General features: G+C 40.6%; 1 protein-coding gene across 1 annotated transcript in view; it reads right to left on the bottom strand.

The window, feature by feature from the left end:
- Positions 1-13,418, bottom strand: part of LOC124551228 (microtubule-associated protein futsch-like) — a 365,786-nt gene that overhangs the window by 201,412 nt on the left and 150,956 nt on the right. The window contains exons 20-21 of the mRNA XM_047126221.1: positions 10,086-10,259; positions 1,267-1,440 (exon numbers count right to left, since the gene is read on the bottom strand). Coding sequence (XP_046982177.1) covers positions 1,267-1,440; positions 10,086-10,259 — 348 coding nt within the window. The remainder of the gene's footprint in view (positions 1-1,266; positions 1,441-10,085; positions 10,260-13,418) is intronic.

Below are 13,418 nucleotides of genomic sequence, written 5' to 3'. Positions count from 1 at the left end.
GGCTCATAGCTCATATCCTTGTAATGGACCTACATGCAAGACTTGTTCCACACATCCTGTCAACACCACCTACACCAGTCCTGTTCCAGGCATCTCCCGCCCCATCAAAGGCAGTGCCCCCTTTCAAAGCAGCCTTGCAGCCTCCCAACTTTGCTGCAGTCACTGTGTCCCATTCTACGCTGGCACAATCAGTAACAAGAGGTAACAGCATGAACGGCCACCACAAAACTGTGACCGAGAGGGTGACAGCCAACAGTTCCTGAGTGTGCAGCCCGACACGATGCACTCGGCTTCGACGACTGCTTTAGGTTCTGTGCCGTCTGGATGCTTCCCATTGACACCAGATTTCTGAATTGTACAGGTGGGAATTCTCCCTATAACATACCCTTCCTTCCCGTAACCCTTCAGGCCTCAACCTTCACTAGTCTGTATCCCCCACCTGCCTCTGTTCCCATACCTGCTACCACTCCAACTTCACACATGACTTCCGTCCACCAGCACACCTGTGCTGCACTGTTCTTTGTCCTTCTGAGCTTCTCGTCTTACCCCTCGCTCCCACACACACACGCTCCCTCCTACGTGTGTGCCAGCACACCCTCCCAATGCTGCATCTAACAGGCCCTATCCTGTCCACGACACACCCCTGCACACTCCCATATGCTGCATTACAGCACCTTTTCCCACCCATATCTGCTATTCATCTCCCTACTCTCCTCACACCTCTTTTACTGCCCCATTAGAGAGTGCTATCACAGTCAGGCCTCAGCACCCTGAGGTTTCAAATGTGCCTGTCTGCCTCTTAAAGCCTTCTCTATGAGGTGAGTATCCTACTTTATATTATTGTTATTCCATCCCAGATTTTATATGTAATTACTTTCTTTTGAGCAATGAATCTTTTTTGTTTAAAGTTACCCCACAAAATTATCTCTTAGGATGTCAGCAATGAAAATGTGAAAAATACGCTAACTTACTAACTTCTATGTACCTAAAGTTTGAAATCATTTCCATGGCAAAAGTATCATAGCTTAAATGTTTCAGCAGTGGTCAATAAGAAGAAAATTGATCTCATTTGTAAATGTATTAAGTGCACAGGTGGTTATAGTGATACAGCATTACAAACGAACAAATTAATAAATAATAAACAAAAAGTAATAAAAATACATTCTCTGCTTTAACACCTATGTATTACAACAGCGTAAATGCTATTACATGCTATCATAAAGATACTGGATGATTTCTCTTGAGACTTTTACTTTATTTGCATACCTTCTGTGTTGGCGTCCTATTAACATTGGCATTAAACGAGTTTCCACTAGCACTACTGGTTTTGCCCTCTGTCCTTAGGCCACTGCTGCTCCTTTTTCTCTTTTCCACGACTTTTGCTCTCGGTTCAGACTTGGAACGTCTTCGAGATTCCCTCACTGAAGTCACAGGAGTCTCCTGCACAATGAGAAAATGATGTTACAAATCACTTTGCCTATCAGCCTGCAAGAATTGGTATACCGTGTTTGTTCTTTGCTTCAGTAGTTCTTCCAGACACATATGGTTTCCCTTAATATACTTTCATCAAATAATGTTACACCATACCCCTTAACATAAAACCCCAAGATACCTCGTTTTTCTTATTTTGAAAGAAACTTAAAATTCCAAGTATGCTTGGACAACTTAAGAACAGACCTCTGAAAAACCAAAACCTCACCTACACACGTTTTATCACTGATAGTTAAGTGTTCAGTCACTAGTAAGCATCTGGTACTACACTAGTAGCCTGACTATCGTAATTTGGTTGAGATGGTTGCCACTAGATATCTTCTGAACTGTGTCCAGCTTGTTATTTGGGTAATGCTTTAAAAAAAAAAAAAGGGGTAGCTCACTAGCAGTAGTAGGTAAATACACCCATTGTGCTTCAGCCAGCTCTTCCGAACTCTTCCGCTGTGAAACTCATGATCACACTTCATAGCTACACAGAAACTAAAAAATAACTTCAATTTCAGGATCCTTGGGAATTTATTACTTCAAAATTTTGTAAGGCATTATTTTGAGGTTTAAAAATTGTCATTATTTGTCTATATGTAGTGTCTTTCATTATAGGATGTGTTTCATTAATAAAAGAACAACTTAGGGAGGTGGGGAGGGGGAGTTACATTAAGGGGTTTATAATGTAATGTTTGTCGTCCTATACCTCTCACAGTGTTAGTGAGGAGTATGTCACCACAATTAACATGGGGCTCTACATTCTGGTCCTCTCCAATTTTTTTTCACGCTTCCAGGATTTGAAATTCAGTAATGAGCCATCAATTACTGGCATATGATACACTTCTCAAAAACATTTGAACAAACTGACTGAAGATTTCTGTATGCTGGTAAGTATAAAACATTTCTACCAGTTAACAGAGCAGATTACAACTCCACAATTCAATATTTTGTTTACTAAAATTATATTTAATAATAAATGTAGAATTCAAATAACAATATTACAAAAAGAAGTTGCTACTAGCAACAATAGGACAGGTGACTTAGCGGTTACAAGACTAGAACACTATGTTCTAAGATACAGCCAGAACTGTTAAAATGCTTTAAATGTTTCATACTTAAACACACTGCTTGACAACCCTCAGAATCTTCATTGTCAATTTCTTCAAGTGTTTTGAGAAGTCTTTCACATTGCTATAGGAAACTGATGTCTGGAAACTAGCTTCAAATGCTTTAAGTGTGAAAAAAGTAGAAGAGTGATAGTCAGCGAAATCCCTTTGTTAGATTTTGTATTCACATACACTGGATTTCCCAACTCACAAAGCAAACAATCAGTCATCTTTCAACTAACCTGTACCTCACGCTGTGCAACAGATCAAACTACATACTCACGAAAGCACTCAATGTATATAACCTACCACTTCCACCAACCTATAACGAAATGCACTTTTAACTGCACGGATAACAAAGACAACAATGTACAACAGTTTAAAAAATTGTAGTATATTGTTTTCACATTCACAGTGCTGCTACATCAATTTTTTTTTCACAGGGGCATGAGCCACAACAGATGCCTCTCTTTAATTCTGAAATAGCACGAGTTGGTGACTGAACACAAACTGACAGCCTGATAACCCCTTATTAGTCAGTTTGTGCAGTTACAAATGAAGTCTCTGAAGCAACGGCAAACTCAAAATCATGAAATTATAGAGTGATGCCGCTTTTAAAAATACACGATCCAACTGCACTTAAGTCACCGTGATTCATGATGGTCCAATGGACATTAAAAATGGCAGGACGCGGTTCTTAATTAAGTGTGTGATCACCTTGGATGGCAATGCATGCTGTACAAAATGCTTCCATGCTGGCAACAAGGATGGTAAGGAGTTCCTGCGGTAGGGCATTCCATTCCAGCGATAGGCAGTTCGATGATCACGGCCCCGTGGATGTCTTGCAATACATCTCCCCAACAAAGCCTACACGTGCTTGAAGGGATTTAATTAGGGGGAATAAACAACCCAGCCCATTCGTAAAATTTATTCCTGTTCCGAGAGCTTCTCCACCTCCACTGTTCGATGCGTCTGTGCACTGTCATCCGTAAAAGTAAAGTCAAGGCTGAATTCACCCCTAAAAAGACACATGTGAGGAACTGGTACAGTTTCACAATAATTCTGACCAGTGAATGTACCACATTCAAACATTTGGAGATCAGTACACCAATGCAAGATTATTCCTCCCCATACAATTACACCTGTACCACGAAAACAATCACGTTTGACAATGCTCGATGTAATCTCGTACGGCGAGAAGTGGGAACACACAGTCCACCAAGGAATGTCCGGCGGACCGTCACAAATCTTGGTGACTTTAGTGTAATTATTGATTTGGAATTAAAATGACATTTCTGTTTGTCTCACTACGTATTTTTTTAATTACCTTCAGTACTATATTGAAGCAGTTCTATCTATCTAAGGTACAAGTGTCATTGAGCTATGTTATTTGGCAGTGACACATCATGGTCAAGTTACTTTGGTCCTTAAGTTTTGCACACCAATGTACATACATATTATTTCATAAAGTTCAGTAATGTATACACAAATTTATTTTATCATGTTTAATGCCAGTTTGCAGAATATGTTGACACTAATGCTGTTAATCTCCACTGTTTGTTAATTCTTTAGTTCCACCAGTGTGTGCTGTATGTTTTTACAGACCATTCCTCCGAAAAATATATGGTCCTGTGACAGATTCACAAACGGGAATGGGGAACTTGAAAAACCAAGCAAAAAGCACAGCCTGACATTATAAAAAGAATAAGAAGAAGAAGGTTGACCTGGGCTGGAAATGTAGCAAGGATGAACGAAGGGAGGATACCCCATGATGTGTTTCTGGGAGCTGTAGCTGGAAGGAGGTACCGGGGACGACTGTGGACAAGATGGAAGGACGATATTGACAAGGATACTGAGGACATGGGACTAGGGGTGGACAAGTGGTCGCAGGAGGCTCGCAACTGGAAACAATGGAGGAGGAGTGTGGAGCAGGCATATGGTCACTAAGACCCAGGCCACAGATAAGTCAAAGTAAAAAAAAATCCTATAAAGCAGCCACACAGGAAGAAGTCTACAGATGTTAAATTGTGAGAACGTGATCACCATACTTAGTTTGATTGCCAAAATATTTGCTTCAGAGATGAAATGTTTCATTATATGTGTGATGATTAGCACCACCCTGCAACTCACAATGTACATCTGTCTCAAGAAGGAATATCAACTGTGTAATGTCATCTCGGTCTACAACACAGTTTACTGCCTTCGTAGAGAAAATACGGCACCAGTAATTGATGACACAATATGGCACACCACACTCCAATTTTCTGACAGTGCAGCATTTTACCGTGAAAGGCATGTTGAGTTTGTCAAATACTTGTGTCCTGGCTATTCTCATATGTACTAAGGTGAAACCATATCTCCTCAGTGAAGAAACCCGGTCCAGTTCTGTAATTCCAAGGATGTCGACAAAGGACCAAAACCACGTACAGTACACTAAGAAGGTGAATGCAGCATCACACCCCTTGCCACAGCCAATGTAGTGTCAGCCAAAATGGTCAGTCTCCCAGTAGAAAACGGGTGATTAATTTCATTACTCTCAAATTTTGCAGCATTGCAGTATCTGGATATTTCCCGTGACAAAATACTGTTCCTTCACAAAATTTCATCACTTTTGGAAAAAACAGCATGTTTACCAAGCAATTAACTGTGCAAATCCATGTGCTGCAATGGTATCTTCTAATACTTCTTGTGCTATCTTGCAATGGGTAAGCAAATCATTGCAATAAAAATCCTATTTAGAGACACATTTATTTTCACATGCATGGCTTTTTGATTGCACAACAGAAGTGCAATAAATATTTTCTGTTCTACCTCACTTTGGGCACACAGTACGGAACACATCACAACATTATTACTCCAATGAGACAAACCCAAAGTATGCTGTCAACAGGTTCCACCCACCAATGAGAGGAAGAGAGGGGTGGGGGATGGGGGGTGGGGGGGAACTAGGATTGAGGTAGGCAGATTAAACCCTTGCTATCACTGCCATTACGGAGCACAGACCATCACTGGGTAACAAAAGAATAGGAACTTGGTTGTGCCCTTTTGAAATGAGTCATCCCAACATACATACATACATGTGACTTTCCTGGAACCCAGTACCAATTGCCGAGCACCCAGCTGGCAGCTTCCGGGGGAAGCAAAAATTTGATTTTCAATATTTAATGTAATTATTGACTGAATTTAAAAATGAAATGCTGTCAAAATCTACTCATTAAAAGGTATAATCATACATTAAAAGTTTAACGCAATAAGACAAGTATCACCATTACAGACTGTGTGTGTGTGTGTGTGTGTGTGTGTGTGTGTGAGAGAGCGCGAGTGCGCGCGCGGGCTTGCATCATGAGACAGTGTATCACATGGCACTCAAACACGTGGGACTTCATTCTTCTAGTATTTGAATACGAGAGCACTTACTGACTTCCGGCAAACTTTACACATAATTTCACACCTTCACAAAACTTTTTCTCGCTGAGAACCCCAACAAAATGGTGAAAGGAAAAAAAATTTTAACACTTAATAAATTTTTACAGATCGTGCAGCAAAACTTCAGCATCGTACATGATGTTTTAATTTATTACTTCTTTACTAACAACACTATTTGCAACACAGTTTACGGACATTATCAACATACACCACTGAATGTACCTGCAAAGTTATATCACTGCACGAGAGACAGTTCAGGAGATATGACATCATAAACATTGTGATGTGTAGGAAACTTGTTTCTGCTTAAACTGAAACGCAAATTACCCACACTATATTCGCCCAGTATTTCACAATGAGAGCACTTAGTGATTTCTAACAAAAGTGATTTCTAACAAACTTTCAGCATAATTTCAAACCTTTTCTAAACTTCTCCTTGCTTACATCTGTAACGTTAAATACTTAACACATTAACTCATGTGCAAAGTAATCTGTTTTATGCTCAGAAGGAGTTTCAGTCTTCAAAGATCCTGGAGTTTACTTGTGTGGTAACTAGTTGTGTTTAAAATCAATAATTAATATACACTACTGGCCATTAAAATTGCTACACCACGAAGATGGCATGCTACAGACGCGAAATTTTGTCGACAGGAAATAGATGCTGTGATATGCAAATGATTAGCTTTTCAGAGCATTCACACAAGGTTGGTGTTGGTGGCGACACCTACAATGTGCTGACATGAGGAAAGTTTCCAACTGATTTCTCATACAGAAACAGCAGTTGACCTGGCGTTGCCTGGTGAAACGTTGTTGTGATGCCTCGTGTAAGGAGGAGAAATGCATACCATCACATTTCTGACTTTCGTAAAGGTCGGATTGAAGCCTATCGTAATTGTGGTTTATCATATCGCGACATTGCTGCTCGCGTTCGTCTAGATCCAACAATGACAGTTAGCAGAATATGGAATTGGTGGGTTCAGGAGCGTAATACGGAATGCCGTGCTGGATCCCAACGGCCTCATATCACTAGCAGTCGAGATGACAGGCATCTTATCCACATGGCTGTAACGGATCGTGCAGCCACATCTCGATCACTGAGTCAACAGATGGGGACGTTTGCAAGACAACAACCATCTGCGCAAACAGTTCGACAACATTTGAAGCAGCATGGACTATCAGCTCGGAGACCATGGCTGCGGTTACCCTTGATGCTGCATCACAGACAGGAGCGCCTGCGATGGTGTACTCAACAACGAACCTGGGTGCACGAATGGCATAACATCATTTTTTCAGATGAATCCATGTTCTGTTTACAGCATCATGATGGTCGCATCCGTGTTTGGCAACATTGTGACGAACGCACATTGGAAGCATGTATTTGTCATCGCCATACTGGTGTTATCACCCAGCGTGATGGTATGGGGTGCCATTGGTTACACGTCTCGGTCACCTCTTGTTCGCATTGACGGCACTTTGAACAGTGGATGTTACATTTCAGATGTATTACGACCCGTGGCTCTACCCTTCATTCGATCCCTGCCAAACCCTACATTTCAGCAGGATAATGCACGACCCCATGTTGCAGGTCCTGTACGGGCCTTTATGGATACAGAAAATGTTCGACTGCTGCCCTGGCCAGCACATTCTCCAGATCTCTTACCAATTGAAAACGTCTGGTCAATGGTGGCCGAGCAACTGGCTCGTCACACTACGCCAGTCACTACTCTTGATGAACTGTGGTATCGTGTTGAAGCTGCATGGGCAGCTGTACCTGTACACGCCATCCAAGCTCTGTTTGACTCAATGCCCAGGCATATCAAGGCCGTTATTACGGCCACAGGTCGTTCTTCTAGATACTGATTTCTCAGGATCTATGGACCCAAACTGCGCGAAAATGTAATCACATGTCAGTTCTAGTATAATATATTTGTCCAATGAATACCTGTTTATCATCTGCATTTCTTCTTGGTCTAGCAATTTTAACGGCCTGTAGTGTACTATTTTACTGCATGATATTGTGCTGTGCGGTAAGGGTAGGTCATTAAAGTTGACTTTACCTTTAGTTTGCAATTTAAAAGAAATATTTCAGTAAATAGTGGCTCACAATGGAAGCTAAATTTAGAGGTTTTCATAAATCAGTATTAAGCCACATTAAAGGCATGGGTGGAAAACATCAGACAAAATGTGCCAGAGACTTGTGGTATGTAAGTGGGTGTGGGACGATAAAAGTTAACTACATATAAATGCTACTTCCTGTTTCATGACAAATGGCGTGTTCTCAAAATGGGAGTAACATTACATATTACTTAGCTCGCTCTTGGTGTCTACCTCTAGGTACCCACAAAAAAGGAAATAATTCTTTTGTTGACCCTTTTCAAATAAAGTAAAAAACAATGATGATGTTAATAAAGAGAAAACATGTGCTCTCACCTCTAAATGTACATGTCCAAAAGTGGTTATTATAACATGCATCTTTCTTTTTTTTTTTTTTTTTTTTTTTTTTACAGAGTGCATTCCATAAGTAAAACGACCAATTTTTTTCTGATGCAACAGAACACCACAGCGTGTTGTAACTGGCTGGGCTAAGTGGAGGGGGGTGTTAGCTTCAGAATGCTCTTTGTCTCATTCTGCTGCGAGCTGCCGGAGAGTCAGGATGTGCGTTTCCGTCAACCTCGTTTTGAGTTTATGTAACACGGCACAATGGATCATTCTGTAGAGCAATGGTACGCTATCAAATTTTGCATTAAACTTGGGAAGTCCGCCACCGAAACATTTCCATTACTTCAGCATGACTTTGGGACTGATTGCTTGTCCAAATCACAAGTTTTCCAATGGCCCAAGTTGTTCATGGAGGGCCGAGAGGAGATCACCGCCGAACCTCGCAGTGGACAGCCATCAACCCCACGAGTCAACGAAAATACGAAGCGTGTGTGCGATTGTTTGAACTCTGACAGACGGCTGAGCCTTCAATTGACAGCACAAACTCCAAACATGTCAAAAACAACCATTTTCCGCAATGTGACCAAACATGAGAAAGGTGTGTGCCAAACTCATCCCAAAAGTGTTGATCGACGAACACGAGCACATGCAAGTGCTTTGGTGCTGAGAAATGTTGGACATGTGTGAAAATGATCCTCATTTCTTAAACTCAGTTAACACTGGTGATGAGTCGTGGATTTTTGAGTACGACCCTGAGACAAAAAGGCAGAGTTCAGAGTGGCACACCCCATCGTCACCCTGTCCCAAGAAGGCACGCATGAGCAATTCCAGGATCAAAACCATGCTCATTGTCTTCTTTGACGTCACAGGCATTGTCCACCACGAAATTGTACCTACTGGGACTACAGTGAAATCAGCTTTCTACTTGGAAGTGCTCAAAAGACTGAAAAGGAGGGTCTCGTACTGCCGAAATGACATCAAGGACATGTGGAAAGTTCATCACGACAACGCGCTGAGTCACAGCGCCTTCACCGTCAACGACTACCTAGCCAGGACCAAGACCCCATTGGTTCCCCAGCCTCCCTACAGTCCTGACCTGGCTCGCGCTGACTTTTTTTTGTTTCCTTGGTTAAAAGGAGTCATGAAAGGAAAACATTGGGACACGATTGAAAGCATCCAGGCGCATGTTACATCAGCTCTACAGGACAATCCGGAAGAGGCATTCCAGGATGCCTTCCAGGCATGGAAACACCACCTCCAAAAGTGTATCGACACAAGAGGATGCTATTTTGAAAATTTTTGATTATTTGTATGAATGATGATGATGATGATGATGTCCCATATTCCTGGACAGAGCGTAGGGGAACGATACGGGAGATCCGCACCGCCGTACTAGGCAAGGTCCTAGTGGAGGTGGTTTGCCATTGCCTTCCTCCGACATTTGTATGAATAATGAATATATCAATAAATGATTTTGTATGAATTTGGTCGTATTACTTATGGAATGCACTGTGTATGTGACTGCAATACGAATCACAACATATACTGACTTTCCTGCCTTAATCTATGTCCTGCATAAGGAATGGTATTACGCACAGTATGTAAGATAAGGGAATGTTTTTAGCTCTATTTGTGTACCTTCTGTGCTGACTTCCTACTATCATCAGCAATGACTGATTTTGTACTAGGGCTCTTAACTTTGCCCTCCGTCCTAAGGCGACTGCTGCTCCTCTTTCGCTTCCCCAGGCCTTCCGGTCTCGGTACAGACATGGAACGTCTTCGAGATTCCCTTGGCGAAGTCACAGGAGGTTCCTGTGCAGTGAAAATGTTATCTCAAAAATCAAGTGTTATACTAGCCTGTCTGTATGTGCTATTACATTGTGTGTGCTATTTACTACTGTAGTTTTTGCAAACAAACAGGCTTAACTATATTTTCCCTAACTTATACTAAAAAAAGTCTTACCAGCTCCAGCTTGGCATTTGACTCTACTCTGCAGCAGCATTTGTCATTTCACAATTAACTGCTACAAAATAGCATTCATTTGCTAGCTGTTATCTAATAAGTAAACAATGCTGTGGTATTAAAACACTAGTGTTCATGTTGACTTGTATATGTGCAATGCAAATGTTAATACATACACTTACCCTTTCTCAAGATTTGGAACAATATGTAACTCTCAATTTGTACAGGGCTTAGACAAAACAATAATGTGGTTGTGGTCTCCAGTCCAAAGATTGGTTTGATGCAGCTCTCCATGCTGGTCTATCCTGTGCAAGCCTCTTTACCAGCATAACTACTGAAACCTACATCCATTCAAACCTGCTTATTATACTCAAGCCTTCATCTATCTCTACAATTTCTACCCTCACAAACTTACTTCCATTACGTAATTGACAATACCTTGATGCACCATCCATCAAATAGGGTGTGGAGCCACTTTTGGCCACCAGGAAGACAATACACACAATCCCAGAACAGTTTTCACGATGACATTTTAAGATTTTTCACAAATTAACTACTCCAAGTTCACAAAGGGATTATCCTTCTTTACCATCATCACCACTACCACCACCACCACCACCAATCTTTTGACTGGTTGGCAGTTCTCCACCTGGTTCTATCAGAAGCTCATTTCTGTATAATTAGAAATGCCTACATCAAGTATATCTTGTTTTAAAAATGCCAATTGTGGTCTTCCTCAACCCATCTCTCCTTGGAAACCTGTTTCAAACTGGCAAGGAACTGACTATGTCATGTTATGTGACCACTCCACTAGTGTCGTCTTCATTCTATTGTTCCCTAAATGATCTTTCTATCCCAATTCTTTGCAGGACTTACTCGTTTGTGGTGTCATCTGTTCACTTTATCTTCAACAGGTGTCTTCAGCAACCGCACTTCAAATGTTTAAAGACAATTACTTTAATTTTTGTCTTATGTCCACATTTCACAGCCATACAGTGCTACACTCCAAATGCAGCTGCAAAGCACTATTTTTCTTGCTTCAGTATTTACACTGTATGAACAAAACATTTTTCTCTTATTTAAGAATATTACTTTTGCTTCTCTAATTCTTTGATTTGTATCATCTTCGTTTCTTCTCTCTTCAGTTCTCTTACTTCCCAGGTATGTGTACAGTTTTATTTTCTTTTATTTTATTCCCTCTGATTTTGATGTTACACGAGAACAAAATTTAAGTATCTCTGTTTTACAATCTTTAGAGATGGTCAATTTACAGATGGGATTGACGCAAGGACACAGGCAGCCTGGATGAGGTGCCGAATGACAGCAGGAGTCATATTCAATCATCAGATGAAGGATTGTCTGAAGTCAGAGATCTACCAGATTGTCATCCACCCCATCATTCTCTACAGCACTGAATGTTTGTCAGCAATGGAAAAGGCAGAACAGCAAATGGGGGCCATGGAGATGAAGATGCTTAGATAGACAGGTGGTATCACTCAACTGGATCGTGTTTTGAATGATTCTATCAGGAAACATTTTGAGGTCACACCAATTCAGTAGAAAATGCAAAAAAGCCATCTGCGATGGTTTGGACGCTTGCTGTGCAATGCATCAAGCAAAGGCAGTCATGGAAAAAAAGATCCAATGGACGACCAAGACGGCAATGGGCCAACACACTGCACAACGACCTGACGGCTGTAAATCCTCACCCAGACATGGCCCACAATCAAACGAAATCAAGACAGCATTCCACTCGGCAGATCCTGCCATCTGGCGACTCACTTATTGCAAGTTCAATATGGATGTTGATTCAGAGGCAGCAACGCTAACCACTAGACCACGAGCTGTGGACTGCTTGTGATCAGAAAAGATAAACATTTTTACATCACACTGGGCTTTGGTACATTTAAAATTAACAAATATATTATCTAAGCACACTTGTTCCCTAGTAAGTTTATAGTCAACACACTGTAGATTGAACTGTGGTTGTAGGTTTTTCAAATCATTAACACTGTGCTTGTCAGTTGACATGTCAAAATCAGAATTAAGATCAACAGCTATTATAATCGTCCTAGTTGGTAAATCTTTTCTCAGTGAGTGCACATAAAAGGATGTTCAATTTTTCTAAGAACACACTGTTAATACCATTGGGAGACCTGTATAATGATACTACTATTAGCCTCTTACTACTTATGACTACCAGTGGCTTCAAAATTCAGTTCTTCGCATAAATAATTTAGATCTAAGTTACCAATGGTGCAACCAAATGATCTGCCAGCATAAATTGCTACACCACCCCTCTTGTGAACTCTTCTGCAGTAACTGTTTGATAAACTATAATTTTCGAACTTATAAACTGGAATTTCATCTTCAGTGACCCAATGTTCACCTAAGCACAATAAGTCAAATTTATTCTCTGATGAGAAGTCATTCAATACCTTGGATATTTAAAAAACCAATTTTCAGGTTTATATTCTGCTCTCCCTACGTTTTTAGATTATACTTATTATTATTATTATTTCCTTCACTTTCTCAGACGTTAAGTCCGGTTAAAAATGGAGTGACGCGGACCTTGATCAAGCGTCACTTCCTTTTAACTGTACGGTATGTGTTACATTGCATTTAGGAACTTTCGGGTAATTGAACATGTATCAATAATTACGGATTTCTGTAGTTGTATATATATGTTTGGATGTAGCTGTATTGCATTGATGTAATGGTGGATATTGTGTGGTATGACTCCTGTAGTTGATAGTATAATTGGTATGATGTCAACTTTATCCTGATGCCACATGTCTTTGACTTCCTCAGCCAGTTGGATGTATTTTTCAATTTTTTCTCCTGTTTTCTTTTGTATATTTGTTGTATTGGGTATGGATATTTCGATTAGTTGTGTTAATTTCTTCTTTTTATTGGTGAGTATGATGTCAGGTTTGTTATGTGGCGTTGTTTTATCTGTTATAATGGTTCTGTTCCAGTATAACTTGTATTCATCATTCTCCAGTACA

Source organism: Schistocerca americana, chromosome 9, assembly GCF_021461395.2.
Source record: "Schistocerca americana isolate TAMUIC-IGC-003095 chromosome 9, iqSchAmer2.1, whole genome shotgun sequence".
NCBI classification, from domain to species: domain Eukaryota; kingdom Metazoa; phylum Arthropoda; class Insecta; order Orthoptera; family Acrididae; genus Schistocerca; species Schistocerca americana.
This window is presented reverse-complemented; position numbering and strand designations above follow the sequence as displayed.